Source organism: Suncus etruscus, chromosome 1, assembly GCF_024139225.1.
Source record: "Suncus etruscus isolate mSunEtr1 chromosome 1, mSunEtr1.pri.cur, whole genome shotgun sequence".
Taxonomy (NCBI): domain Eukaryota; kingdom Metazoa; phylum Chordata; class Mammalia; order Eulipotyphla; family Soricidae; genus Suncus; species Suncus etruscus.
Genome location: NC_064848.1, coordinates 167152098 through 167178736, shown reverse-complemented (window position 1 = coordinate 167178736; position 26639 = coordinate 167152098). Strand labels below are relative to the sequence as shown.

General features: G+C 39.6%; 1 protein-coding gene and 1 non-coding gene across 2 annotated transcripts in view; both read right to left on the bottom strand.

The window, feature by feature from the left end:
- The window catches only part of EFCAB5 (EF-hand calcium binding domain 5), a 113024-nt gene that overhangs the window by 14101 nt on the left and 72284 nt on the right, over positions 1-26639 (bottom strand). Inside the window, 8 exon segments of the mRNA XM_049789602.1 lie at positions 3801-3897; positions 5410-5672; positions 9795-10048; positions 12787-12890; positions 15593-15745; positions 18408-18630; positions 19648-19817; positions 22518-22807. Coding sequence (XP_049645559.1) covers positions 3801-3897; positions 5410-5672; positions 9795-10048; positions 12787-12890; positions 15593-15745; positions 18408-18630; positions 19648-19817; positions 22518-22807 — 1554 coding nt within the window.
- LOC126026855 (U6 spliceosomal RNA) lies at positions 1469-1575 on the bottom strand. Its single transcript, XR_007502069.1, has one exon. It is a non-coding gene; the product is annotated as a U6 spliceosomal RNA (small nuclear RNA).

Genomic DNA, 26639 nt, shown 5'->3' with positions numbered 1-26639 from the left:
TGTTGCTTAAATAACCATTTTTTTAATTAAAATGGTGTGTAAATGTAGGGTGCATTGATTTAAAATAAACAAGTCTCACATTTGTGAGGCAGGAGCTTTATGCACTAAGCTCTTGTCTTTTTTGGGTCACATCTAGTGATGCTCAGGGGTTACTCCGGGACTTTGCACTCAGAAATTACTCTGGCAATGCTTGAGGAACCATATGGGATGCCAAGAATTTAACCTAGGTCGGTCGCATGCAAGACAAGTGCCCTACTACCGAACTTGCTCTGGCCCCAAGAGAGCTCTGCATCTCAGTAACTGCCTTCCTTCCTTCCTCCTTCATCATTAATTCTCATGGATTTTGTTCTCATTTCTATGGTTTTACAAACCATGTCTTTAACCTCACTGCAATGTGCAAAGAGTTGAATATGCAACATTATTCATCCATTTTTTAAATAGGCAGGAGGAGCCAGAGAGATAGTACAGTGGGTAGGGTGCTTGTCTTGCAAATAGCTCACTCCAATTTAATCCCTACATCCCCTCTCCCCCACATGCCAGGAGTAATCTATGAGCACAGAATCAGCAGTAACCTATGAGCATTGCTAGGTGTGCTCACTCCCCCAAAAAAGTAGCAGAAGAACTCATATTTGTCATACAGTTTATATTTAATATGTCGATTTAAGGTGGTTTCAAAGGCACTGTAGAGTGCAGCTTATCAGAAATCAATATTTAATGAAGAAGTAAAAAGTGCATTTTTTGTTTTGGCTTTTGGGCCACTACCAGAAGTACTCAGGGCTTATTCCTGACTCGGTGATCAGGGGTCACTCCTGGCTATATTTGGGGACTATATGTGATTACAGGTATCAAAGTGCCTTAATATGTCTCTAACCCTAGAAATGCTATTTTTTTCTGCAGTGGAGAAGTTAAGATATATTAAGTGCCTTAATATATCTCTCTAACTTGGGGCTGGAATGATAGCACAACAGTAGGACATTTGCCTTGCACATAGCTAATCCGGGACAGACCTGAGTTCGATCCCCAGCATCCCATGTGGTACCCTGAGCCAGGAGCGATTTCTGAGTGCATAGCCAGGGGTAATCCATGAGCATCACTGTGTGAGGCCCATCCCTCTCCCACAAATACCAAAGAAAAAGAAGCAACAGGATTTTTTTTTAAATTATCTTTGGGCCAGGGAGATGACTCAAAGGACTGGTGTGCACATGGAAGCCCCATGCAGAACATGGTCCCATAATCACCCCCTAAGTACTGAATTGGCTATGTCCAAACTCCTGCCCAATTATCACAGATAATTCAAGAGAAATGTCTTTCAAGAGAAAAGGTAGTGAATTTAGAAAAGCATTAACAAGAAGATAATAATTAGAAACAACAGTAAAAGTTCCAACTCCTAAAACATGCAGAAACAAAAAATTTAATAGGAATATACTTTGAGATAAGGTTGAGGCCATAGACTTATTTAACTTTTTTTTTTTAATATGAATGCTTCACGAATATGTGTGTCATCCTTGCGCAGGGACCATGCTAAACTTCTCTGTATCGTTCCAATTTTAGCATATGTGCTGCCAAAGTGAGCACTCATTTAACTCTTGAAAGAGAGGCTCTTTCAAGACTTGACAAACTCAGGAACATAGCAATCTTGCAGCTGATTGTACCGGACCCTTCAGAGGGTCCTTACAAACAACTGCTGCTTTTGCCATATGAGCTCATCAGCCCAGCCCCACAGATCCTCAAATTTTTATTACACAGCCAGGTGACACACCCATAATTTTAATATTGATTTCCAGTAGGAGTACACCAAATTTAATGTGCATGTATTAGTTACACCTATGCAGAAATGGTTGTGGAGTGGTCATATAAAATACACAACAGAGGTCTAGAAACCTTGATATATAGAGTCTCTTTTTACAGAGATTAGAAAATTGGTAGAAAGAAGAGAGAAACAGGTTTAGAAAGGTTCTACAGAGTCATTTTTCCCAATTAATAATTTTTTAAATAAACAAAGAAGAAACATACTTAAAATTAATATTTTCCACCCTCATATATACCACCAGAGGTCTCTAGTGAAGCATTAGACACTAAGAAGCACAATGTGGCTCAAACATGGCCAATTATTTTAATTAAACAAACTAAAATGTTTTGGGTGGCCATTGGTGGACTTTATTTTATCCAAGAAAGCCAAATAAAGTGGCAGCTGAATCCTTCTCTCTGGTTTATTATAAACAACTCTTATTATTGTTAAAAACAAACTAAACCTTCGATCCAAATTTGCCACTGGGTATCTGGCTTCTGCCTTTTTTTCACTGAGTCTTATCTATCCTATTATTTTAGCCTCACTTCCTAACCCCAACCTGCTGAGTAATAGGTCACCATAACTTTGGGTCTTGAATTCTTCCAGGCCACTCTGAGCTACTATTGTGCAAATAGGCCATTCTTCCCTGGTTTTCCTATTGCCCAGTTTTTACTAAACTTGCACTTCATCATGGCCACAGAGCTAGGTGCAAAGTATATGATTAATCTTATGTAAATATTTTTTAAAACTTTTAAAATTATAGTTTGGGTACTTTTTTTGTTTTTGTTTTTGGGCCATATCTGGCTGCACTCAGTGCTACTCCTGATTCTGCATTCAGAAATCGCTCCTGGCTTGGGGGACCATATGGGATGCCAGGGATCAAAGCCGGGCCCATCCTGGGTCAGCCTCATGCAAGGAAACTGCCCTACCACTGTGCTGCCACTCTGGCCCCGAGGTCAGGTACCTTTTTCTCTGAATGCAGTCCCACAGTTAGGATTACACCCTAGAGGGCTCAGAGGCCATTCCTAACTTTATGCTCAGGAGTGAAGCCTGGCAATAGTTAGGGAATGATATGTGCCACCAGGGATTGAACCAGGGTTAACCATCTACAAAGCAAGCACCTTACCTGTTGTACCAACTCTTTGGTCACATGTGGTCAATTTTTTGTAATCAAAGAGCTGATCCAAACTGGCTATCTAGTTGATCTAGGTTCTTGCCAAATCTTTCCTACCAAAAATCCTACAATGACTAATTAAAGGTTCTTGATCTGTTTGTTTCTTTAGTTCACATTAAAACTGTAGCCTTTTTGTTGTTGTTGTTGTTTTGTTTTTGTTTTTGTTTTTAGCCACACCCAGTGACACTCAGGGTTATTTCTGGCTCTATGCTCAGGAATCACTCCTGGAAGGCTCCAAGGATCGTGGAATGCCAGGGAATCCAACCTGAGTCAGGTGTGTAAGGCAAAAGTTCTACCTTCTGTGCTATTACTTGGTCCCTAAAATTCTAGCCTTTTGGCATAATGTGTTTGTTTCCTGCTCTCACTACAACTTTTTGTTTTTGTTTTTGTTTTTTTGTGGGGCAGGGTCACACAGCAGTGCTCAGGGCCTTTACCTGGCTCTTTGTTCAGGGACCATGCTCAGGACTCAAGAAACTATATGTTATGCCAGGGATCAAAGCTGAGTCAACTGCCTGTAAGGCAGGTCCCCTGCCCACTGTACTATCTCTTTAGAACCTGCTTTTGTTTTCTAATGAAAGCACATGAGTGGGAGTTTAATGTGCTTCTGAATTCTACTTGTGGTTCAGATAGTCACTGGGAAAATGCTGTCAGCATGGAGACAGTATATCACTTCTTTTTAGAGGACATAAAATCAAAACTACTTTTTGTCCAAACATTAACTTTATGAACCATATGATTTTTTGCTAATAAAATATTATGAAATTTCAAAATTTCTGAAAATTCAAAACTAGGATTTGTTTTTGCTGGTACATATTTAGATTACTAATAAAAATGTACCTCCAATGTATTCATCAATGAGTTGTAAATTAATTTCCTGATGCTCAGCAGTTGGATCAAAGGAACAAATTTTCTCAATTAATAGTCTGTTAAGATGCTATGGACAAAGAACAAGTCATAAAATTACTAGCAAGTACAAGGAGAGGGCCCAGTTAATCAGTTTACAAAATTCCATTTATATACATTCTAAAACAGTTTGTAAAACCTATCTCTGTATAGAAGGCAGGATTCTGGTTACCATTTGGGTCAGAATTTGGGTATGTGGATGAAGAGAAATGATTGAAGAGAGTACTATAGAGGGGCTTTAGGGATACACTAAATGATATTTATCAATATGGGATGTTGATTTTTAATATTCATTCTGTAAAATTTCTTGCATTTGTGCACTTTGACTTGTACAGTTATGATTTATATATCTCATATGTTTTATGGGTCAACATATAGTTTGTCCTGGAGAATGACCCATGTGCATTAGAGAAAAATGTGTGTTCAGTGTTCTGGGGATTGAGAGCCATATATATGATTGAGGACATATATATATATATCTATATAGATATATATCTATTGTGATTAGGATGTGTTTTGGGGTGCTTTCTTTGGATCTCTTTTGGCTGGTACTCTTTGGGCATGTAGGATTTGGTTGCATATACTTATTTAGGTCTGGGAGTGTCTCTGCAATGATGTCTGTGACTGCTGATGCTTCATAGAAATTTCCTTTCAGTGATTCTTTTATTTCTGTGGAATTTATCAAAATCTTCTATTTTTGTCTGTTCACATTCACATTTAAGGACTTTTTCCATTGTCTGATCTTTTGTGTGTGTGTGTGTGTGTGTTGGTTGTTTGTTTGGGTTTTTTTGGGTGGGGGTTAGGCCACACCCAGTGACACTCAGGGGTTACTCCTGTCTATGCGTTCAGAAATCACTCCTGGTTTAGGGGACCATACAGGACATAGGAGGATTGAACCGTGGTCTCATCTTCCAGCTCACTGATTCTGTCTTCAGCTGCTGTTACTCTGTTGGGAGAGGCTTCCCAGTGAGATTTTCATTTTGTCAACAAAGCTTCTCAGTCCTGTTATTTCAGTTTGAGGTTTTCTCATTTCTACTTTCATTTTCTCTTTATTCTTATTTGTATTTCATTCAATTCATTCCCTACTTTCTTTGAGTTCTATGAGCATGCTCCATATTTCTTCTCTAAAGTCCTTATCTGAGAGGTTCAATTGGTATTTTGGTACTTTTTTTGGTCATTAGAGCTACCTTCTTCATTCTTTAAACATTTTGAAGGCCTGTGTTGTTTCCACATTGTCATGGTTGCAGTGTGTTATTTTATATGGCCTGTGCTGAGTTCATTCACTAGGAGAAGTGCATGACCACAGAGCAGAGTAGAGTTGTAGTGCTCCGCTGGCTCTGTCCTTGATGGTGAGAGTCTGCTTACTGGCGACACTTTCAAGGCACCACCAAGCAGATTCCCCTTTCAGCCACAGTCCTTGGAGGTGGGGTCACTCACTTGGTGGTGCTTTCTGGGAACTGCCAAACAGATTCCCTTTTCTGCCTCACTCCTTGATGACTGCATGAATTATTCATTAATAAAAGAACATTAAACAAAAACTTACCAGTTTACATCTTTCCCAATTTGTTGTGTCCAACTTAGGATAAAAGAACAAAAGAACTGCAGTTAAGATGTCACAGACTAGCTTTGTTTCCTCTTCCACGTCTTGGGATGTTCTAATTGGCATTGTTGGAGGATTAGTGTCATAGAGAAACAGGGAGACGAAATCCAAAAAGGGAACTTGCTGGAGACCTTCCCGTATCTCTTGCAGCATGATTCGGAAGAAAAGAACTCCTGCCCTCTGGACTTCTCCTTTACACTCAATCTCTGGAATAATAGAATGTTAGTCCCCTACATATTACTTCTTTAAAATTAAGACTCTGGGTATACTATAGTAATAAAAAGAATTTTAGGAATAAAGAAATCCTCACCAAAATTTTTTTTGTTTTTGTTTATTGTTGTTGGTTTTTGGGGGGTCACATCCAGCAGTGCTCAGGGGTTACTCCTGTCTCTGTGCTCAGAAATCAATCCTGGCAGACTTGGGGGACTATATGGGATGTTGGAATATAAAACAGCATTTGTCCTGGATTGGCTGCGAGCAAGGCAAACACCCTACTGCTGTGCTATTGCTCCAGCCCCTCTCACCTAAGAATTTTAAACAATCTTAGTCTTTTGGAGCTGTAGAGATAGTACAAGTTTCAATTTGCCTTGTAAACAAAAATACATTTTTGATTTCCTGATACCATAATATCTCTGGGTCCAGCCAGGAGTGATAACTGCGGGGAAGGAAAGAAGGAAGGAAGGAAGGGAGGGAGGGAGGGAGGGAGGGAGGGAGGAAGGAAGGAAGGAAGGAAGGAAGGAAGGAAGGAAGGAAGGAAGGAAGGAAGGAAGGAAGGGAGGGAGGGAGAGAGGGAGGGAGGGAGAGAGGGAGGGAGGGAAGGAGGGAGGGAGGGAGAGAAGGAGGGAGAGAAGGAGGGAGGGAGGAAAGAAGAAAGGAAGGAAGGGAGGGAGGGAGAGAAGGAGGGAGGGAGGGAGGAAGAAAAAGTGAAAGAAAAGAGCAAAAATATAAAGGAAAGAAGAAAAGAAGGAAGGAAAAAGGAAAGAAGAGAAAAAGAGAAATAAAAATAAAAATAGAAATGAAAGAAGAGGGGCCGGAGAGATAGCATGAAGGTAAGGTGTTTGTCTTGCATACAGAAGGACAGTGGTTTGAATCCCAGCATCCCATATGGTCCCCTGAGCCTGCCAAGGGTGATTTCTGAGCATAGAGCCAGGAGTAACCCAGGAAGGAAAAGAAAGGAAAAGGAAAGAAGAAAGTACAAAGAAAGAAGAAAAGAAAAGAACAAAAATTAAAGGGAAAGAGAAAGAAAGGAGAAAAAGAAAGAAAAAGAAAGAAAGAAAGAAAGAAAGAAAGAAAGAAAGGAAGGAAGGAAGGAAGGAAGGAAGGAAGGAAGGAAGGAAGGAAGGAAGGAAGGAAAGAGAGATAAAGAAAGAAAGAAAGAAAGAAAGAAAAAGAAAGAAAGAGAAAGAAAGAAAGAAAGAGAAAGAAAGAAAGAAAGGAAGGAAGGAAGGAAGGAAGGAAGGAAGGAAAGAGAGATAAGAAGAAAGAAAGAAAGAAAGAAAGAAAGAAAGAAAGAGAAAGAAAGAAAGAGAAAGAAAGAAAGAAGAAAGAAAGAAAGAAAGAAAGAAGAAAGAAAGAAAGAAAGAAAGAAAGAAAGAAAGAAAGAAAGAAAGAAAGAAAGAAAGAAAGGAAAGAAGGAAGGAAGGAAGGAAGGAAGGAAGGAAGGAAGGAAGGAAGGAAGGAAGGAAGGAAGGAAGGAAGGAAGGAAGGAAGGAAGGAAGGAAGGAAAGAAAGAAAGGGAGGCCGGGTGGGAAATAAAAGAAAAAGAAAGAAAGACCTTAGCTCTTCAGTCATGAAATCAAACTAGAAGTTATACTTGGTGAAGAAACAAAATTAGATATGATGAAGCTCACATGAAGAGAATTTGAAGAAAGGTAAAAACTTAGGTTTTGGAGCTAAACTTTAATCTGAATACCTATTTTCTACTGCCTCTCTAAACCTTTTCTTATAATCCTTAGTTCTCTGGTGAACAGTGGGAATTTAATAAAAATGACCTGTGTAAAGTGCTTATGCATGCTTGTAGAGCCAAGGCCTTATACATATTGGACTCTTATAAATACTTCTTTCCTTTTTATTCTTTTTTTTTCCCAGTGCAGGTGATTGAATCTAGGGTCTCAGACATGCAAAGAAAGTGCTCTATTACTCCATCCCTGGCTTTTCTTTTATGGGGGGGGGGGGTGAGATGGGGGTTGGGGCCATACCTTGTGGTTGTCAAGGCATACTACTAGCTCTATACTCAGGAATTATCCCTGATGATGGTGGTGGTGGGATCAAATGTATGCCAGGGACTGAACCGTGGTTGGTCACATGTAATGCAAGCACATTACCCACTGTATTCATTTGCCAAAACCTATAATGTCATTTTTGTATCCCATTCATTCCATGGCAGGTAGCCAGATTTTCATGCTTCCTTAACTTCTGTCCCAATGGATTTGCTTGTTTGTTTTCTGGCCACATCCAATGATGCTCAGGGGTTACTCCTGGTTATGCACTCAGAAATTGTTCCTGGCTTAGGGGATTATATGGGACACTGAGGAATCGAACGGCTGTCCATCCTAGGCTAGAACGAACAAGGCCTTACGGCTTGCGCCACCACTCCAGCCCCAGCCCAACAAATTTTATATTATGCTGATGAAATAAGTCAGAGGGATATAGACACAGAATAGTCTCACTCATTTATGAGTTTTAAGAAAAATAAAAGACATTATTGTAATAATGCCCAGAGACAAAATAGAGATGATGGCTGGAAGGACCAGCTCACGATATAAAGCTTACCACAAAAAGTGGTGAATGCATTTAGAGAAATTACTACACTAACAACTATCATGACAATGTTAATGAGTGAGAGAAGTAGAATGCCTGTCTTGAATACAGGCAGGGGGTGGGAAAGGAGGGAGATGGGGGGAATGTTGCACTGGTGAAGGGGGTGTGTTCTTTATTTGACTGAAACCCAACTACAATCTTGTTTGTAATCATGGTGCTTAAATAAAGATATTATTGGGAAAAAAAGAGTAGACTAGTGGATAGAGGATCACTAGAGAGGTATAGTGTTGGCTTTACCACTAGATTTACTTTGCTTTTATTTTATGGACTTTAGCTTGAGATGAGATTGAGATTGAGATGCCCCAATAAATTATCACTGTGTAATATACCCACAAGAGCACCTTTCACTGAGGGACAAAACCAGACTTCACAATTTGTTAACTCTGTGATTTGGGTGATTTTGTTTCCCTTCACTTTACTTTACTCACCCATAGAGTCATCACTTACTATAATATAGACATGAACTAATTGAAAGAATATATTTTATTTATTTTTTTTGGGGGTCACACCCGGCAGTGCTCAGGGGTTACTCCTGGCTTCATGCTCAGAAATTGCTCCTGGCAGGCACGGGGGACCATATGGGATGCCGGGATTTGAACCGATGACCTTCTGCATGAAAGGTAAATGCCTTACCTTCATGCTATCTCTCTGGCCCCAAGAATATATTTTAAAGGGGGGGCCAAGGAGATGATTCAAAGGTTTGAAGTACATGCTTTGCATGCAGAGTGCCTGAGTTCTGTCGTCAGCACTGCATGATCCCCCGAGCACTGCCAGAAAAAATGGACCTGTGTGGTACATCACACAGGTACCTTTCGGTCACTAGTGTGACCAAAGACGTTTTTGAGGAATATATTTAAAGTAGTTGATTATATACCAAGGCATTTAATAAATGCAAGTTCTCTATTGCCTTTACAAGTCCTTGTAGCTCTAAAACCAAATGATTCTAGCTAAGAAAATGCTTTTTGTTTTGTTTTGCACCATACCTGGCATCCTCCTGCCTTGGCATCAGGAATCACTCTTGGTGGGCTTGAGGATGCCAGGAATCAAACATAAGTCAGCCATGTAAAAAGCAAGTGCCCTATTTTCTGTATTATCACAACAGCCCAAGAAAATGTGATTTACTAATTTTTTAAAATAATTTGTACAACATACTCATCAGCCCAAGACTGAATAACTTCTTTCACTTGGAAAGATGTGCATATTGTTGATAATTTTATTTTAATTATTTATTATTTATTTTTATGGTTTGGGGACCACACTTAGCCAGTGATCAGGATATTCTTGACTCTGTGCTCAGGAAGCTCCTGGTAGTGTTTAGGGAGATGATATATGGTACCACAGATTGAAACAAGATCGATTACATGTAAAGCCAGAGCCTTACTTCCTGTACTGTCTCTCTGGTACAGATCATGATAGAACACTCATTTTAAAAAATGCATTCTTCATTGCATTGTCATTCCCCAAAATGAATGAAAACCATGCATCTAGAGTTTTTGCATTCATAGTACCTAAGATATTCTTTTTCTTTATCTCTCCAGCAAACTCGCCCAGTATTTCATTGCAGGCAGCTTGGATCACCTTTATCATTTTCTGTATATCTTTAAAATCTTGATAGAGCACCATCTTAATCCTGCCAAAATTAAAGTCCAAGACTCCCAAAACCTCTCCTGTTAACTCACGAAGTGGAACTGACATGTGGGTTTCTCCACAGGGAGAGGTCAAAATGACTTCTGAAGTGTCTACACACTTAAAGAGGAAATCTCTGAAATCAAAAGCAAGAAAAGCAAAAAAGATACAAGACACAAGTCAGTTCATTATACTCTCCCCACATATAATAATCCCTCTTTTTAGTTCCTATTATATTTATTTATTTATTTATTTATTTTTGTTTTTGGTTCACACTCGGCAGCACTCAGGGGCTACTCCTGGCTCTATGCTCAGTTATCACCCCTGGCAGGCACGGGGGACCATATGGGATGCCGGGATTTGAACCACTGTCCTTCTGCATAAAAGATAAATGCCTTACCTCCATGCTATCTCTCCGGAAATATTATATTTCAACCACATAAACCCTAGTTATTTTTCATTTAGCTGGACCACTCTATCTCCTGATTTCACTAGGCTTTCTCCCCACAGCTCACTCATCTCACAGAGATACCTTCTGTTTCACTGAGAAGCAGTTCCTGACTCCATCTGATACTGACACTTATATGAAAATATTTGTTTTTTTGATTCTATGTTGCCCAACAAGATTAGTTAAAATGTTACTTAAAAAATAGTTAAAATTTCGGGGCCGGGGCGGTGGCGCTAAAGGTAAGGTGCCTGCCTTGCCTGCGCTAGCCTTGGACGGACCGCGGTTCGATCCCCCGGTGTCCCATATGGTCCCCCGAGCCAGGAGCAACTTCTGAGCACATAGCCAGGAGTAACCCCTGAGCGTTACCGGGTGTGGCCCAAAAACCAAAAAAAAAAAAAAATAGTTAAAATTTCTTAAGTGTATTAGAGAAGGCTCCCAAGAAAAGGAGCCTGAGATAGGAATGCTTATACAACATTCTGGGAGTCAGGGATATAACTCCGTAGGAGAGCACTTGTTTTCCACTTATAAGACTCTTGCTTTGATATCCAACAGTAAACAAAATATTTTTTAATTCTTTTTAAAAACCATTACAAAGTTATTCATACAAAGTTATTATTACAAAGTTAAACATACAATGTTTTAGGATCAGTCCCTCTACCCATGTTTCCAGAGTCCATTCCATGCTACCACCATCCCCACTCTAGCCTGCCAGCATAACAGTTTGGTTGTTATGGGTTTGGGTTTCATGATTTCACTGTTGTTGACTCTTACTTTTGTCCTTTCTTAACACCACCAATGCACTTGAAACCCCTTGATCACTGTCCCCCATTCTTTCATATTTGTCTTTCCCCTCCTCCATTCAATTTTTTCCCTTCTTGCTGTACCCTAACTTTTAAAAATTCATTAAAAATAATCTTCTCAGAACCAGAGAAATAGTACAATGGGTAGAGAACTTGCCTTGCATATGGCATGACAACCTGGGTTTGATCCCCAGCACACCAAAAGATCTCCTGAGCCCCTCCAGGAATGATCTCTGGAGTATAGAGCCAGGTGTAAGCCATAACACAGCCAGAAATACCCCCCAAAACAATAAAACAAAAACAACATTCTCTACCCAAAGTCTTACCAAAGTTTGGTCTAGTCTATCTTCTTTAAATATAAAGCCCATATTCATAGGCTTACTAACATGGTTATGATGAGTTCTGAGAAATAATGTGGATTTTTTTTTTTTTTTTTGGCTTTTGGGCTACTCTGGGTGACAATCAGGGATTACGCCTGACTCTGCACTCAGAAATTATTCCTGGTGGGCTCAGGAACCATAAGGGATGCTGGGGATCAAACCTAGGTTAGTCATGTGCAAGACAAATGTCCTACCCACTGTGCTATCATTCTGGCCCCAATGTTATTTTTTTATTTTTTACTTTTGGGGCCCAAACCCTATTATGCTCAGGGCTTACCCCTGGCTCTATGCTTAAGCATCATTTCTGAAGAGCTCAGAGGATCAGATGCAGTGATGGGGATTTAGCCTGGGTCATCCGCATGCAAGGCAGGTTCCTTCCTACTGTACTATCTCTCTGGCCCCTCAATGTATTTTTCATAAACATAGTTGATTGTTGTTGAACTCCATGTTTATAAGAAGAACACAGGAAATAAAGTATTAGTGTGATAAAATGCAAGTTTAATATAAACTACCAATCAATTGAAACTGTTTTCCTAAGCTTATTTTTGGTTTGGGGCCCACATACTCAGGGCTCAAACCTAGTGAGGATTGGGAGACTATATCACATTCTGGGGGATTGAACTCAAGCCAGCCACATGGCCACTGTGCTATCTCACAATTTTAGAAACTTAAAAAAAAATATTATGTTACATTCAGTAGTGCTCAAAACTTACTCCTAGCTCTGGGCTCAGGAATTACTCCTGGTGGACTCTGGGGGCCATATGGGATGCTAAATATTGAACTTGGGCCATCTGCATGCAAGGTAAACACACTACCTGTTTGTACTATCACTCTGGTCCCTGGAAACATTTTTTTGGGGGTCACACCCGGCAGCACTCAGGGGTTACTCCTGCTCTATGCTCAGAAACTGCTCCTGGCAGGCTCGGGGGAGCATATGGAATGCCGGGATTCAAACCACCGTCCTTCTGCATGCAAGGCAAATGCCCTACCTCCATGCTATCTCTCCACTCCACCCCCTGGAAACTATTTTTAAAGGAATCTGTAGGGAAAGAAGTTAATATGTTCTCTGTAGACAAGAATTTTATTTTTCACAACTTCAATCAGAATGAGAGTCACTGTATACAAATAATGTAACAAGAATCTGTGTTACTCCACAATCTGCTGTCACACTGGGGTTGAGTTAGGGGGCAATGAGTGAAAGGCTGGGTTTTGAAAAGTTAAAACAGATGTGAGCTGTATCTCTTACCTGAAGATGCATGCTTTCCTGAAGATGACAGGGGGATTCTTATAGATATCTGTTAGACCCTTGTCCCCTGTAGTCATCAGATTGCGTAGGACATAGTCTGAGTCCTTTACAAAGGAGATTTGATTACAGAGAAGAATTATTAGACATGATACTCCAGTTGGTTTGGGGGATGAAGAAAAGAAAAACAAAAACTTATATGACCTCCATCTTTATGCTGGTATTTAACTTATTTAGAATAATAAAGAACGATATTTACACAAGTTCATTTTTTGAATTGTGATAAACATGAATCTGACATGAATCTGATCTTTTTTTTTTTTTTTTTTTTTTTTTTGGTTTTTGGGCCACACCCGGTAACGCTCAGGGGTTACTCCTGGCTATGCGCTCAGAAGTCGCTCCTGCCTTGGGGGACCATATGGGACGCCGGGGGATCGAACCGCGGTCCGTCTCCTAGGCTAGCGCAGGTAAGGCAGGCACCTTACCTCCAGCGCCACCGCCCGGCCCCATGAATCTGATCTTAACAGCACATCATAGTCTATCTAGGAAACACAGAAAATCCTGAACACAATAAATACAATAAAAATGACTCTCCAGTGAGGCTTTTGTCCTCACCACTTTACCAAAACTAGTTTTGCCCAGGATATCTGTGATTCTCATCATCAAGGAAATTTTCTCTTTGACCTTTTTATACCCAATTTCTCTATTTCTTGACTGCATATGATACGGTAAACACTTCGTTTTTGTTTGTTTGTTTTGGGGTCATTTCCAGTGGTCCTCTGGGCTAACTCTTGGTGGGGCTCAGAGATGTTAGAAGGTGTCAAAGATCAAACCCGTACTAGACATTTGCAAGGCAAGCACCCTACCTGCTGTCTGCTGGTCCTCGCACTTCCTCTTTTATAAATCCCCCATTTATATTGTGGTTGTTGCCAAGTCCAGGGGGCACACACTTTTATCACTTGGCTGCAGTGTCCACCAGGGCCAGAGACAGTGCTCAGGGGCTACTCCCAGCTTGGTGCTTGGGGTTGCTCCTAGCAGTGCTGGCGATTGATCCCTACACTTCTGACTGTGCAGCATGTATACTAGCCCTGAAAGCTTTCTCCTGACCCTTTAATGTCCTTTTATAAAAATAACAACAGCTTTATTGAAGTTTAACTGACCTGTGAAGTATATTATATTTAGATACTTATTTATACTATTTATATAAGTTAAAGTTTAACTATTATTCTAGACATTTATGCTATTTATATAATAATAATAATTTATACTATGAAGTATGATAAAAATGAAGTCTTAAAAGATAAATACTTCTGCTGTTAGACCAGAAACATAACATAGAAAATAAGGGACTCTAATAATAATGTCTGAAAATGAGTTTATTTCTCATGTTATCTTACTTAGTCTAATAAACTACAAATTCAGTATCTCAGCAATAATCAGTAATGCAATAATTGCTCCAAGTAAAATTTTCCTAGAAAATTTCTGGGAAAAGAGCTGCATTTCTATTTTACCCTATTTTCTTTCTTCTGTCAACATAGTCCAGCCACTAAGAAAGGAACACTAGGACTTAGCAGACAGAAAGGAAACCCTAAAGGAAGGAAGCAGCCAAAGGACCTGGAAACAACCCAGGTGCTGTTATGGCATAGAGCCAACTCCCAGGCAACATGAGAATTGTTCAGCCTTGTAAAAGGTAGACACCATTTCATCTATTACTGTCATCCCAAACATGCTAACATTAAAACAACTGTAGGAACTAGAAAGATAGTATAGAAGTTAAGGTAATCAGCCTTGAATATGGAAGAATCAGGTTTGCTCCTGGCACACAAATGGTCCTTCAGGTACTTCCAGGAGTGATCCCTGAGCAGAGAGCCAAGAGTAAGCTCTATATATTGCTGAGTATATCCAAAATATTCAAAAATTAATCAAATAAGTGTAAAATAAACAAAAGCAGGCCAGGATCTCCCAGAAGTGAGGGCTGCATATTGTATACCCCATTCTGATTCAATACCTTTGACTGCACTATCCTCTGAGAATTTCTGAATGTAGCTCTGGAGGTCCCCAGCAACACTGGATTTAAGTGGCCCTGGCAACCCAAAAATCATGAGTCTGACCAGCATCTAATGGGCAAGTATATCTGAAAGAGACCCCTAGGCTCCCATAACACACTTGAGAGGCCTACAAGCCCCTAAAAAAGCAAAGCAAACATTTAGCAGAAACTTTTCACTTTATAGTTGTGGAAATTTTTTAAATTGGAGTGATGTAACATGTCCTAAAACAATAATGTCCTTCACACTTCATTCCTAGGAACCTGGGTTGGTCCTAGTCACTGCAAACTTCCTGCCCTGGCCACAAAGGTTTATATTAAGCTATATTAAAAAGGGTTTTCTTGTGGGGTTTTCCAAATAGAAAGAGAAAAAGAAATATTTTTTCTAGTTACTAAGCATCTGGCTTGCCTGTAGGAAAAAAATATCTTGAGCTAGAAGGACAAAGCCAAACCTGAAAACTGGGGAGAAAGAACACAGGGAGAAAGATCCCTGATGGCATTGTAAACCTGGATCTATTCATTCTGGAAGCCAGCCTGATGCCTGCCCATTATTTGTCCTGGTCACATGAACAGAGATCAATTTACCCCTGTGTATAGGACAGTTTGATATGGTTTCCTGTCACTCCCCACTAAGGTGGGAGTCATGGGAATAGAAGAATTAATCTATAAGCTAAATATATATATATAGTTTTAGGCTACTAGGAAAGTAATATCATCAAGAAAATGTTATTCTGCATAAGTCCAACACCACTCAGCCATGCCTACCTTTGCTGGACTGGGCTCAACAAAATATGTAGCAATAGAGCTGATGTTGACTGTGGTATTATAGAGCCAACCAATGCCAGTGATCACAATATGCAGAATGTGCTCCCTGCTGTGGACATAGTGATAGGCAGTACTAAAGACATTGGTAACCCCCTGTAGAAACAGAAAATGTAAATACCACCTTCTTAAAAAATAGAAAAATTAGGGCCTCAGAAATAAAATACAGCAGGCAAAGCACTTGCCTTGTATGTGCTTGACTAGAGTTCAATTCCTGGCACCACATATGATCCTGAGTAATGCAGGAGTGATCCCTGAGCACAGAGTCAAGAGAAGCCCAGAGCACGGCTAAGATGGATTTTTTTTTGTTTTAAAAGAATTCAAAATTAATTTTAAAAATGAATAGCAAATCATTAATTAGTGGAAATCTGTTTCCTACAAATTATCAGTTCTCACAAGGTAGTATTACAGAAGGATCCTCAAGAAATCAAAAGTGAAATCTTTGTAATATTTGAATAATTGTTTCTGATAATCATCCAATGAAATTGTGATATGTATTGTCATCAGAGAAAAGTGACAGAATAAGATAAACTCTGTTTTTGGGAGCTGGAGAGATAGCACAGCAGCAGGGCATTTATCTTGCATGTGATGGACCAAGGACGGACCTGGATTCGATTCCCAGCATCCCATATGGTCCCCCATGCCTGCCAGGAGTAATTTCTGAGTGCAGAGCCAGGAGTAACCACCAAGCGACACCACCACCCCTCCAAAACCTGTCTTTTTTTGTTTGTTTGTTTGTTTGTTTTTGGGCCATACCTGGCGGTGCTCAGGAGTTACTCCTGGCTTGTGATCAGAAATCAATCCTGGCAGACTCAGGGGACTATATGGGATGATGGGAATCAAACCTGGGTGGGCTGCATGCAAGTCAAATGCTCTACCTGCTGTGCTATTGCAGAATAGCCCCAGAATACAATAAATTCTGAACTGAGAAAAAAGATAAGAACTAAAATCAGGCTTGAGAAGATGGCTAGGAGTTTCCCTGCTGTAATGCAATATTATTATTATTTGCATCTTTATATAACTGCTGTTGTAAAATCAGCAGTGTAGGATGTGCTTAGTTCTAGGACTGCAAACATGCTAATTTAAAGTCTTCTTACATTTGGAAAAAGAGTTTGTCTAACACAAGGTTAGACATCCTTAGAACTTACATGTGGTCTTGTAAGGAAACTGTAAGATCCAAAACTTCAAAATCATATGCATCATGTATTGTAACTCAAGTATTTTCTTTTATAAGATTACTATTGTTGTTGTTGTTATTATTATTATTATTATTATTATTATTATTATTATTTTGACTTAGGAGCCACACCTAGTAGTGCTTGTTGTATCTTACTCCTTCCTACTGCTTAAAGATCACTCCTGCTGTTAGTTGGATGACCATATGTGGTACCAGGGAATTTACTGAAGTGAGTTATGTAACAGGTAAGCAACCTGTCCTATCTCTCTGGCTCCAAACTCAAAGTATCTTAAAAGTTATTAGTTTCTGAGAGTCAATTTATAATTCATTTTGATGTGTTCACTAATAAGCCTACATGTAGTTCACCAATTGTTAACTACATATGCCACCATTTTGCTTCTTAATATCTCTGTATTATTCTTTTCAGATGAGAATGAATATTCTTATTTAAAAGATTCCCAAAGAACAAATTTTACCACTTGCTTTCTTTAATTATACATTAAGTAAATGGGGAGATATTTGAGTAATGGCTAATAAAGTGTCAGGGACTTTTAAAGGGTTAAAAAAAAGAATTTAGTATGTTCTTCATTGGTTCTACACTTGAGTTCAGTGTCTCTGTAAAGACTTTCACTTATCCTCCTTTATTTTTCTATTCATAAAATACAATTAAAATACTTGTAGAAATAATCCAGTTATTTTATAATTATAAAAGTACCTACCCAGGGTGTCAGAAAGATAGTAAGAGTTAAGGTACTTATCTGGCACACGGCTGGCCCTGGTTTGATCCCTAGCACCAAATTTGGTCTCCTGAGCATCATCAGGAATGATTCCTTAGCACAGGTCTAGGAATAGTCCTGAGTACCCTGAATGTGGCCTCCATACAAGACAAAATAAAATTATGTTCTTTTGTGTGATCTAATTTGAGAGACATTTTGACTTTTTCTTTCATTTTTCATCTTAAAAACTTGTAGCACAGAATTAAGAGCTATGGAGAGGCACATTATATGTATCAGTATTTTTGGAAAGAGAAAATATTTTTAGGTGCACAGTTAATAAAACATAAATACGATATGTTCCTCTGAAAGTTAATTTCTACATTGTGGGTCTTAGTTGTTCTAACAGTTAGATTTCAGTTCTATAAAATAAAATACCATTTCTATGATTTAGGCAATAGAATGCAGGATCCAGAGACTTAAGATGGTTCAGAAATTGAAAAGGGGATTGTTTCTTTGTTAAATCTCCCCAAAGACTGACACATGCATACATATACACAGGGAGCAGAGACCAGCAAGATTACAAGTTATTGAATAAAATTCTGTTCTCATCTGGTTTCAGGTGTTACTTTATTAATTAAAAAAATAGTTGCTTATTTATTTTGGTTTGGAGGCCACACCCAGCAATTTTCCGGGGTTATTCCTAGCTCTGCACTCAAGAATCGCTCTTTTTGGTGCTCAGGGAATATACAGGATGCTGGAGATCAAACCTAAGTTAGCCATGGACAAGGCAAATGCCCCTGAACTCACTCTAACCCAGTATTGCTTTTTATTTTTAAAGTTTCCTAAGAATTCTTCTGTTACTTACTTGATAGAAACAAATCTCATGATGTAGAAAGATGTTTATTTTCTGAGGATCTCTTAAGGTGTCAATAGCCAGGACCCCAAAAATTCTCAGATATGCATCTTGAAGAGGTAGAGCTAGGAAGGACCCATTATGATCACTCTCAGTATCATTCCAAAACATTATATTTCCGTGGTACTGAACTTGGGGGACATGTATTGGCTTTCCTTCATCTATAACTGTAAAGCTGAGAAACAGGAATGTAAGCACAGGAGAAAGGCACAGGAGGAAGATTTGAATTAAACCCTGCAGAAAATGACATCAATCCTCTTTTTATGATTATGTCATCATATATGCTAGAGAAGTAGATTAAGATAAAACAATCAATTTAGAGGGTCTGACTTTTTTTGGGGGGGGCACACCCGGCGGTGCTCAGGGGTTACTCCTGGCTATCTGCTCAGGAATAGCTCCTGGAAGGCACGGGGGACCATATGGGACGCCGGGATTTGAACCAACCACCTTTGGTCCTGGGACGGCTGCTTTCAAGGTAAACGCCACTGTGCTATCTCTCCGGCCCCTGAGGGTCTGACTTTTAAAGATTGGGAAAAATATAAGCTTAGGCAGAGACAGAGAACATAAAAATTGAGTTCAGAAAACATAACTTACAGGCAAGTAGAAATAACTGAATTGGGGCCCTGAGAGATAGCACAGTGGCGTTTGCCTTGCAAGCAGCCGATCCAGGACCAAAGGTGGTTGGTTCGAATCCCGGTGGCCCATATGGTCCCCCGTGCCTGCCAGGAGCTATTTCTGAGCAGATAGCCAGGAGTAGCCCCTGAGCACTGCCGGGTGTGGCCCAAAAACCAAAAAAAGAAATAACTGAATTGATCTTTTTGAGAAGAATCCTGACCTTCTGGTTCTAAAACTAAGCTGAGAAACAATCAAGTAAATAACTGGTGATGTAAGACATTTTTTTCCAGAAAACTCAAAAATATTTCAATGTTAATTTAATTCAGAAAGGAAAAATAATTCTTAGAAGAGTAAAACCAATTTCAAGAAATTCTTACCTGGGGCAGGTGAGGTGGCGCTAGAGGTAAGATGTCTGCCTTGCAAGCGCTAGCAAAGGAAGGACCGCAGTTCGATCCCGGTGATTCATATGGTCCCCCCAAGCCGGGGGCAATTTCTGAGTGCTTAGCCAGGAGTAACCCCTGAGCATCAAACAGGTGTGGCCAAAAAAGCCAAAAAAAAAAAAAAAAGAAATTCTTACCTGATCCCCTTCATGTCCCTGTACAGAACTTTGTTCAGGACAAATGGTGCGTCATCCAATGTACAAGCCACATTTCTTAATAGAACATTCCCTCGATCTGGTAGTTTTTTGTTTTCTTCTAAGAGGGAAATGTGGGCACTTATGGTCTTGTTCCCATGGGCTTCAGCGTCCTATGGTAGATATTTTGTAGTGTGTTTTTACCACTAACCAGAAAGGCATATTCTTAATCATGTCTCCCTTAGCCAATTAGTCAATGTGTTCTTATTACCATACTGATTTCCTTTTCCTGAACGAAGGAGGCAGATATTTGCATCATGGACAGTGAAGGAAAGGCTGGTACAACAACAGTTCCCCAATCCAGAATTTTGGTAAATAGAATATATTCACTTTATGTTAAGTAAACTTGTTTACTCAAACATAGAAGAGGAGAAAGGAGGAGGAGGTGGAGGAAAGGAAGAAGGGGGGATGTGGAGGAAGAGAAGGAAGCAGAGAAAAATGATAAAGACAAAGGAGGAGAAGTAGTAGTAGTAATAGTAGAAGAAGAAGAAGGAGGAGGAGGAGGAGGAGGAGGAGGAGGAGGAGGAAATGGAGAAGAAGGGGAGGAGGGGCAGGGGAAGAGGGAATGAAGAAAGGAAGGGGGAGGAGGAGAAAAGAAGAGGAGGAGAAGGAAGAGGAGGGGAGGAGAAGAAAGAGGAGGAAGAGGAGGGGAGAAGAAGAGAAAGGGAAAGAAGGGAAAGAAATGGGGAAGAAGAAGGAAAAGGGAAAGCAGGAAGAAGAGGAGGAGGAGAAGGGGGGAGGAAGAGCTGTTAAGCCCATCTAGGTTTATAACTCTAAAACTTGGATCTCATTGAACTATAGCCATGATGATACTGTCTGGATTTCAGTTAAAATTATAGAACTTGACCGACTCAGATTTAATCCCTCAGACCCCATAAGGTGTAAACTAAGCAATACCAGGAGTGATCTCTGAACAATCCTGAACACAGTCAGGATTAAGTCCTGAGCATCACTGACTATGCCCCCCCCCCAAAAGTATTTCTTTTAGATAATAGGCACAAAAATGACTATTTAATTTTAATTTTTTGTCATCTACTAGGATGTAAATGTGAAAAATTTTGTCTAAGGAATTTAATCAAGGCATTTAATTGATGTTATTTTAGGAAAGGGTTTCTTTCTATGTAAATGATCTATAGAGAGACCAAGAGATTGCTCAGTGGACAGGAGTGCATGATATGCATGTACAGGGACTAAATTCTATCCATGGCACTGCATGCCCAACTCAGGTGTGATCCTAGAGACTCCCAGAACCTCAGACCAGGCAGCACTGTGTCACTGGCATGAACATTAAACTGCCCAGTTTGACTGATTGAAGAGTGGCTCCTAAACCCCCAGGTCCCAAAACCCCAAGTATGGTTCACAAGTACCTCCTCCAAAAATATTTTTTAATTCTGCAGATTATTTAAAAAATGTAAATGGGTCAGAGCAATAGTACAATCCCTGGCACCACATATGGTCTCCAGAGCACTGGGGTGATCCCTGAGTGCAAAGCCAGAAGTAAGCCTTGAATACGAACACCATTGGCTATGGCACACAAATAAAAGCCAACAACAACAAAAAATCCTAACAAAAAATGTACTGAGACTTTTTTTTAGGGCAATACAAATATCTGAAGTAGGTTTTCTGAATAAGTATCCTATTTCTGGACATATACTTTTCAGGATATGATGCCAATTATCAATCGCTGCTCAAATATTGGGGTATCTCTCTGGCTCATCTCTTTAATTTTATTAATTACTTTTTATTGAAATAGTAGTTTACGATACTATTGAAGTCATCGTTTTACAGTTGAAGAATTGCACCAATTCTTCCATCAGTGTTTAAAATCCACCATCAGAAGATGTGTGATGAATGACATTGTGTCCTAGATAAATGTAATATGTGATATATGTAGAAGACAGCCATGCTGTTTCTGCCAAGGGGAAAACAAGTAAGGAGTCTGGTGTGATGGCAAAGCAGTGGGCAATGGTCCATCATTACATATGCTTTCATTGACAGAATGCTGCAATAAGTTCAGGTTGTTTCTAGGCAATGCTCTACAAGTTAATGACTTTTGAATTATAATTTATAATCACTTTGTGACTTAAAATAGATTTTTAAAATTCAATCACAAAATATCATGCAAAGAGATTATACTACTTGTGCATTTCCTTCCTGGTATTTCCCCCATATAAATTGAGTGTCTATTCTGGGCTTACTTAACTTTCAGCATAAGTGAACTTAAAAACCCCAACACATAATTCTGATATTTATACTTTCCTCTCTGCTTTTACCTTGCCAACCTGCAATCATTCTGGTTACATCTTTTCTAAACTTTTGGTTATGTAATGTATTGAGATGGATAAAACATCTATAAGGGTCTGAGGTACATTGAATAGAGTGCTTACTTTGTACCTAAGGTTTGGTCCCAGGCTCCACTGAGCACTGCCAGAAATGATTTCCCAAGCACAGGGGCAGGAATAAGTTCTGAGCACAGATAAACATGGCCCCATATCCATACATAAAGTAAATAATAAAATACATCTAGAGAAGTATACAGTGAGGGGCTGAAACAATATGACTGGTACTTGCCTTGCAGGTGGCCTACTAAGGTTCAATCTCTAGCACCACACATGGTCCCTTGAGTCCTTCAAGAGTGATCCCTGAGCACATAGACAGGAATAAGCCTGGAGCACCACAGGATGTGACTACCCCTCCAAAGAAGTACGCAATAATATTTCAAGAGAATTTAGTTGTGCACTTCCTCTGACCACTGACCATCATCTCTCTTCTGAGAAAGCTTTTCCTCTTATATATCATGGTAGGAAACATACCTGGGTAAGGGCCTTAAAGGTCTGATTATAAACTGGCTCCATGGATACCCCACTTGTCTCAGCCGCAAGTTGGATTTTGTGCTGCCACTTTCGTCTGGCCTGATTCCTCAGATTCTCAACATGTGTTCTTTGCAAAGCATTCATCAGAAAATCCACAATACTTTCCAGAACAAGATCTTCATTACCCTGGAGCTCAGACACAACCAATTCTAAGTATTTATGAAAATGTTTTGAAGATAACTTCACTTCTTGACCAGAGCATGGTTTTGGAAATGTGATGTGTTGTTTAGCTAAAATGCAGAAACACAAAATCAAGAACTAACCAAATGTTTATTCAACTGTGGAAGAAAATTTCTTTTACTTATTGCAAACAGAATCTATGACAATAGCATCTAATAGAAAAACTAGTCTCTAATGTCAGGTGAAGCCCAGCGGTCAATTTTGACTGCTTCCTGTCTTTTACTTAATCCTATCCTTTTCTATTAGTCTTTAGCATTTTATCTTGTGATACAACTTTTTTATTTTTCTACTTCCTTAATTCCAAACTAGTATTCATTATTTTTTAAATTGGATTACAAGGGGTCAGTGAAATAGTATAGGTGTTCAGGCACTTGCTTTGTATATGGCTGATATGAATTGCATCCTGGAACCACATACAATTCTCTAAGCACTACTAGGAATGATCAAAGAGCACAGAGCCAGGAGAAAACCGTGACCACAAACTGGTGTACCCCAAAATCAAAACAACCCCCCAAAATAAACAAAAATGACATTACTAATAGACTCTACATATTTATATTAAACTGAACCACAAGTTGCAATGTGAAATTCTGCAGTCCAAAGTCATACTGAATATTTGAGTCCATTCCATATTTTCAATAATATCCTTCATAATACTAGATAAAAATTATTTTCTCTGCTATATCCAATTCTACTCATAATCCTTGTACATGATTTGCACACTGTTGCACCCACATAGCTCTTTAAATGTTTGTGGGTGAAAAAAGTCTGGAGAATAGAACAGTGGGTAAGGTGCTGGCTGTGCCTATGGCCAACCAGGTTTGATTTTCTGCATCTCTTAGTCCCCCAAGCACTGTCACAAGTAATTCCTGAGTGTAGCATCAGGAATAACCCCTGAGCATTGCTAGATTGCCCCTCAAAGTTTTTTTGATGGGGGAACTTACCTGGAAGTGCTCAGGGGCTATTCCCAGCTCTGTGCTCTGGGTGTTGATTCCTGTGGTGCTCAGGAGAACATTCAGTACAGGGGACTGAACCCCAACCTCCCATTGCAAAACATGGGCTCAAACTATTGGGCTATTTCTCTGGACATCTCTTTAATTTTTTATTAATTACTTTTTATTAAGGTATCAGTTTACAATATTATTGGTCATTGTTTTACAGTTGAAGAATTGCTGCATCAATTCTTCCATCAGTGTTTTTTTTTCTTTTTTTGGAGGGGGGCACACCCAGTGGCATTCAGGGTTTACTCCTGGCTCTGTGCTCAGAAATCACTCCTGGCTCCAGGGACTATATGGGATGCCAGGGATCAAATCCGTATCAGTCCTGGTTCAGTCCTGAGCAAGGCAAACACCCTACCACTGTGCTACCACTCCGGCCCCTCATCAGAGTTAAAAATCTATCATTATCCCACAGATTCTTCTCCTACCCTCTTTCCTAATCTCCTTTATTTCCAGTTTTATTGATCATGTGTCAGAATTTGTTTACATTGGATATTATCTAATCCTTTTCTTTGTTTCTTTTTATTCCATATATGAAATGAAATAATCTGGTATTAGGTTATATTTATTTTTTGAGGGAGTTAATACCTGGTAGTGTTCAGAGTTTACTCTTGGCTCTGTGCTGATATATCTGCCCAATATAATTTTATTATCCAGAGATTTGTAAGAGGATTCAAGAACACAATATTGCTTATATGATAGCCCTGATAACAATTAATAGTGTGGGGACTGAAGAGATAGTACAGTGGTTAAGACACTTGCCTTGCTTCCAACTGACCCTAGTCTAGTCCCCAGTACTGTATATTGGTCCTCTGAGCTGCAACAGAAGTATCCCTGCCTGAGTACAGGACCAGGAGTAGCCCCTGAGTATGGCCCTAATCCCCCCTCACTCTCTAATTAATAACTTGAATTTAATCACAAGTAAAATGGCAAATGTAAAAGAAGAACATACTACATTCAGTTTGTATTCTTTAAGTATTAAAGTCATAGAAATCAAGAAAAGACTAAGGAGTTTCTTTAAGATTCTTGAAGAGTAAAGAAATAGCATTTAATTTATATCTACCTATCCAATCTTTGTTTCATTAGAAAACACACTGTGAAACAATACAAAGAATCAGTGAAACCAGGAGCTTTTTTTTGAAAGAATAAAAAAGATAGACAAATTGTTGGTAAGACTCACAGAAAAAAAAAAAAAAAAAAAAAAAAACCAAAAAAAGGCTTCAATAAATTGGATCAGAAATGTAAGAGGGTGGGGGCTGGAGAGATAGCATGGAGGTAAGGCGTTTGCCTTTCATGCAAGAGGTCATCGGTTCGAATCCCAGCGTCCCATATGGTCCCCCGTGCCTGCCAGGAGCACTTTCTGAGCATGGAGCCAGGAGTAACCCCTGAGCACTGCCGGGTGTGACCCAAAAACCACAAAAAAAAAGAAATGTAAGAGGGTAACCTGTCGGCTTTGTGTGTTTCTCTTCTCTTCTGTCTTCTGAAGCTCTCCTGAGAGGGCCAGAAAGAGCCCAGCAAAAACTGTCTCCTGGAGGTTCCCAGGCCAAAAGGCCAAAAAAAGAGTGAGTGAAAACTGGCTACCAGAGGCGCCAGGCACAGAGGTGGCTCCTTTGTTTGTGAATGCGGGAGGGGTCTTCCCCTGCTGTAGATTGGCGAATGGGAGAGAGTGAGGGGATCTGTTGGCTTTGTGAGTTTCTCTTCTCTTCTGTATCCTGAAGCTCTTCTGAGAAGGCCAAAAAGACCCAGCAAAAATTGTCTCCTAGAGGCTCCAGAAGAGCATGGCTGCTTCACTTCACTTTGTGGCCACACGCTCTTTCTAACTAACTAATGAACCCCACCAAAACACACAGAAAAAAAAATCAAACTACAAATATGACAATGGGGAAATCTCACAGGCAAACACCATGCACAGAGAATGAAGATGATAGCTGTGATGACCAAAAAAAAAATACCAACCATCTGATTAATTTCTCAGATAAAGAGTTTAGAATAGAAATATGGAAGATCTTCATGGAAATCAAAGAAAACATAGTTCTAGCTGAACAGAACACAAAGACAGAAATCCGAAAACTCCAAACTAAAAATAACAGATCTGAAAAATATGGTAGCTGTACTGAAAAACTCAGTGGAAAGACCCTCCAACAAGGTGACAGCAGCCAAGGACAGAATCAGTGAACTGGAAGATCAAATGCAGAACAACTCCATACAGCAGAAGAGATTGGAAAAGAACCTTAAGACAAACAATCAGACAATGGAAAAAGTACTCAATGAATGTGAACAGATGAAAATAGAAGTCTTTGATAAACTCAACAGAAACAACATACAAATCATTGGAGTCCCAGAAGTCCAGGAAGGAGATCCTCAGGAAGAATTAACAGTCAAAGGCATTATTACAGAGAAACTCCCAGAGCTAAAGATCGCATGAAATCAAATCCTGCATGCCCAAAGAGTACCAGCTAAGAGACCTGAAAAAAAAAACACCCCAAGACACATCCTAGTCACAATGATGAATCCCACAGATATAGAATACTGAAAGCAGCAAGAACAAGAAGGGAAATTACATTCAAAGGAGCATCCTTAAGATTTACAGCAGACATGACACAAGAAACTCTCAAGGCCAGAAGACAGTAGCGGAAGATTGTAACAAAAATGAATGAAATGGGGGCCGGAGAGATAGCATGTAGGTAAGGCATTTGCCTTGCAATCAGAAGGTCGGTGGTTCTAATCCCAGCATCCCATATGGTCTCCCCGAGCCTTCCAGGAGCGATTTCTGAGCATAGAGCCAGGAGTAACTCCTGAGCGCTGCCGGGTGTGACCCAAAAACCAAAAAAAAAAAAAAAAAAAAAAAAAGAATGAATGAAATGGATGCTTCACCTAAAATACT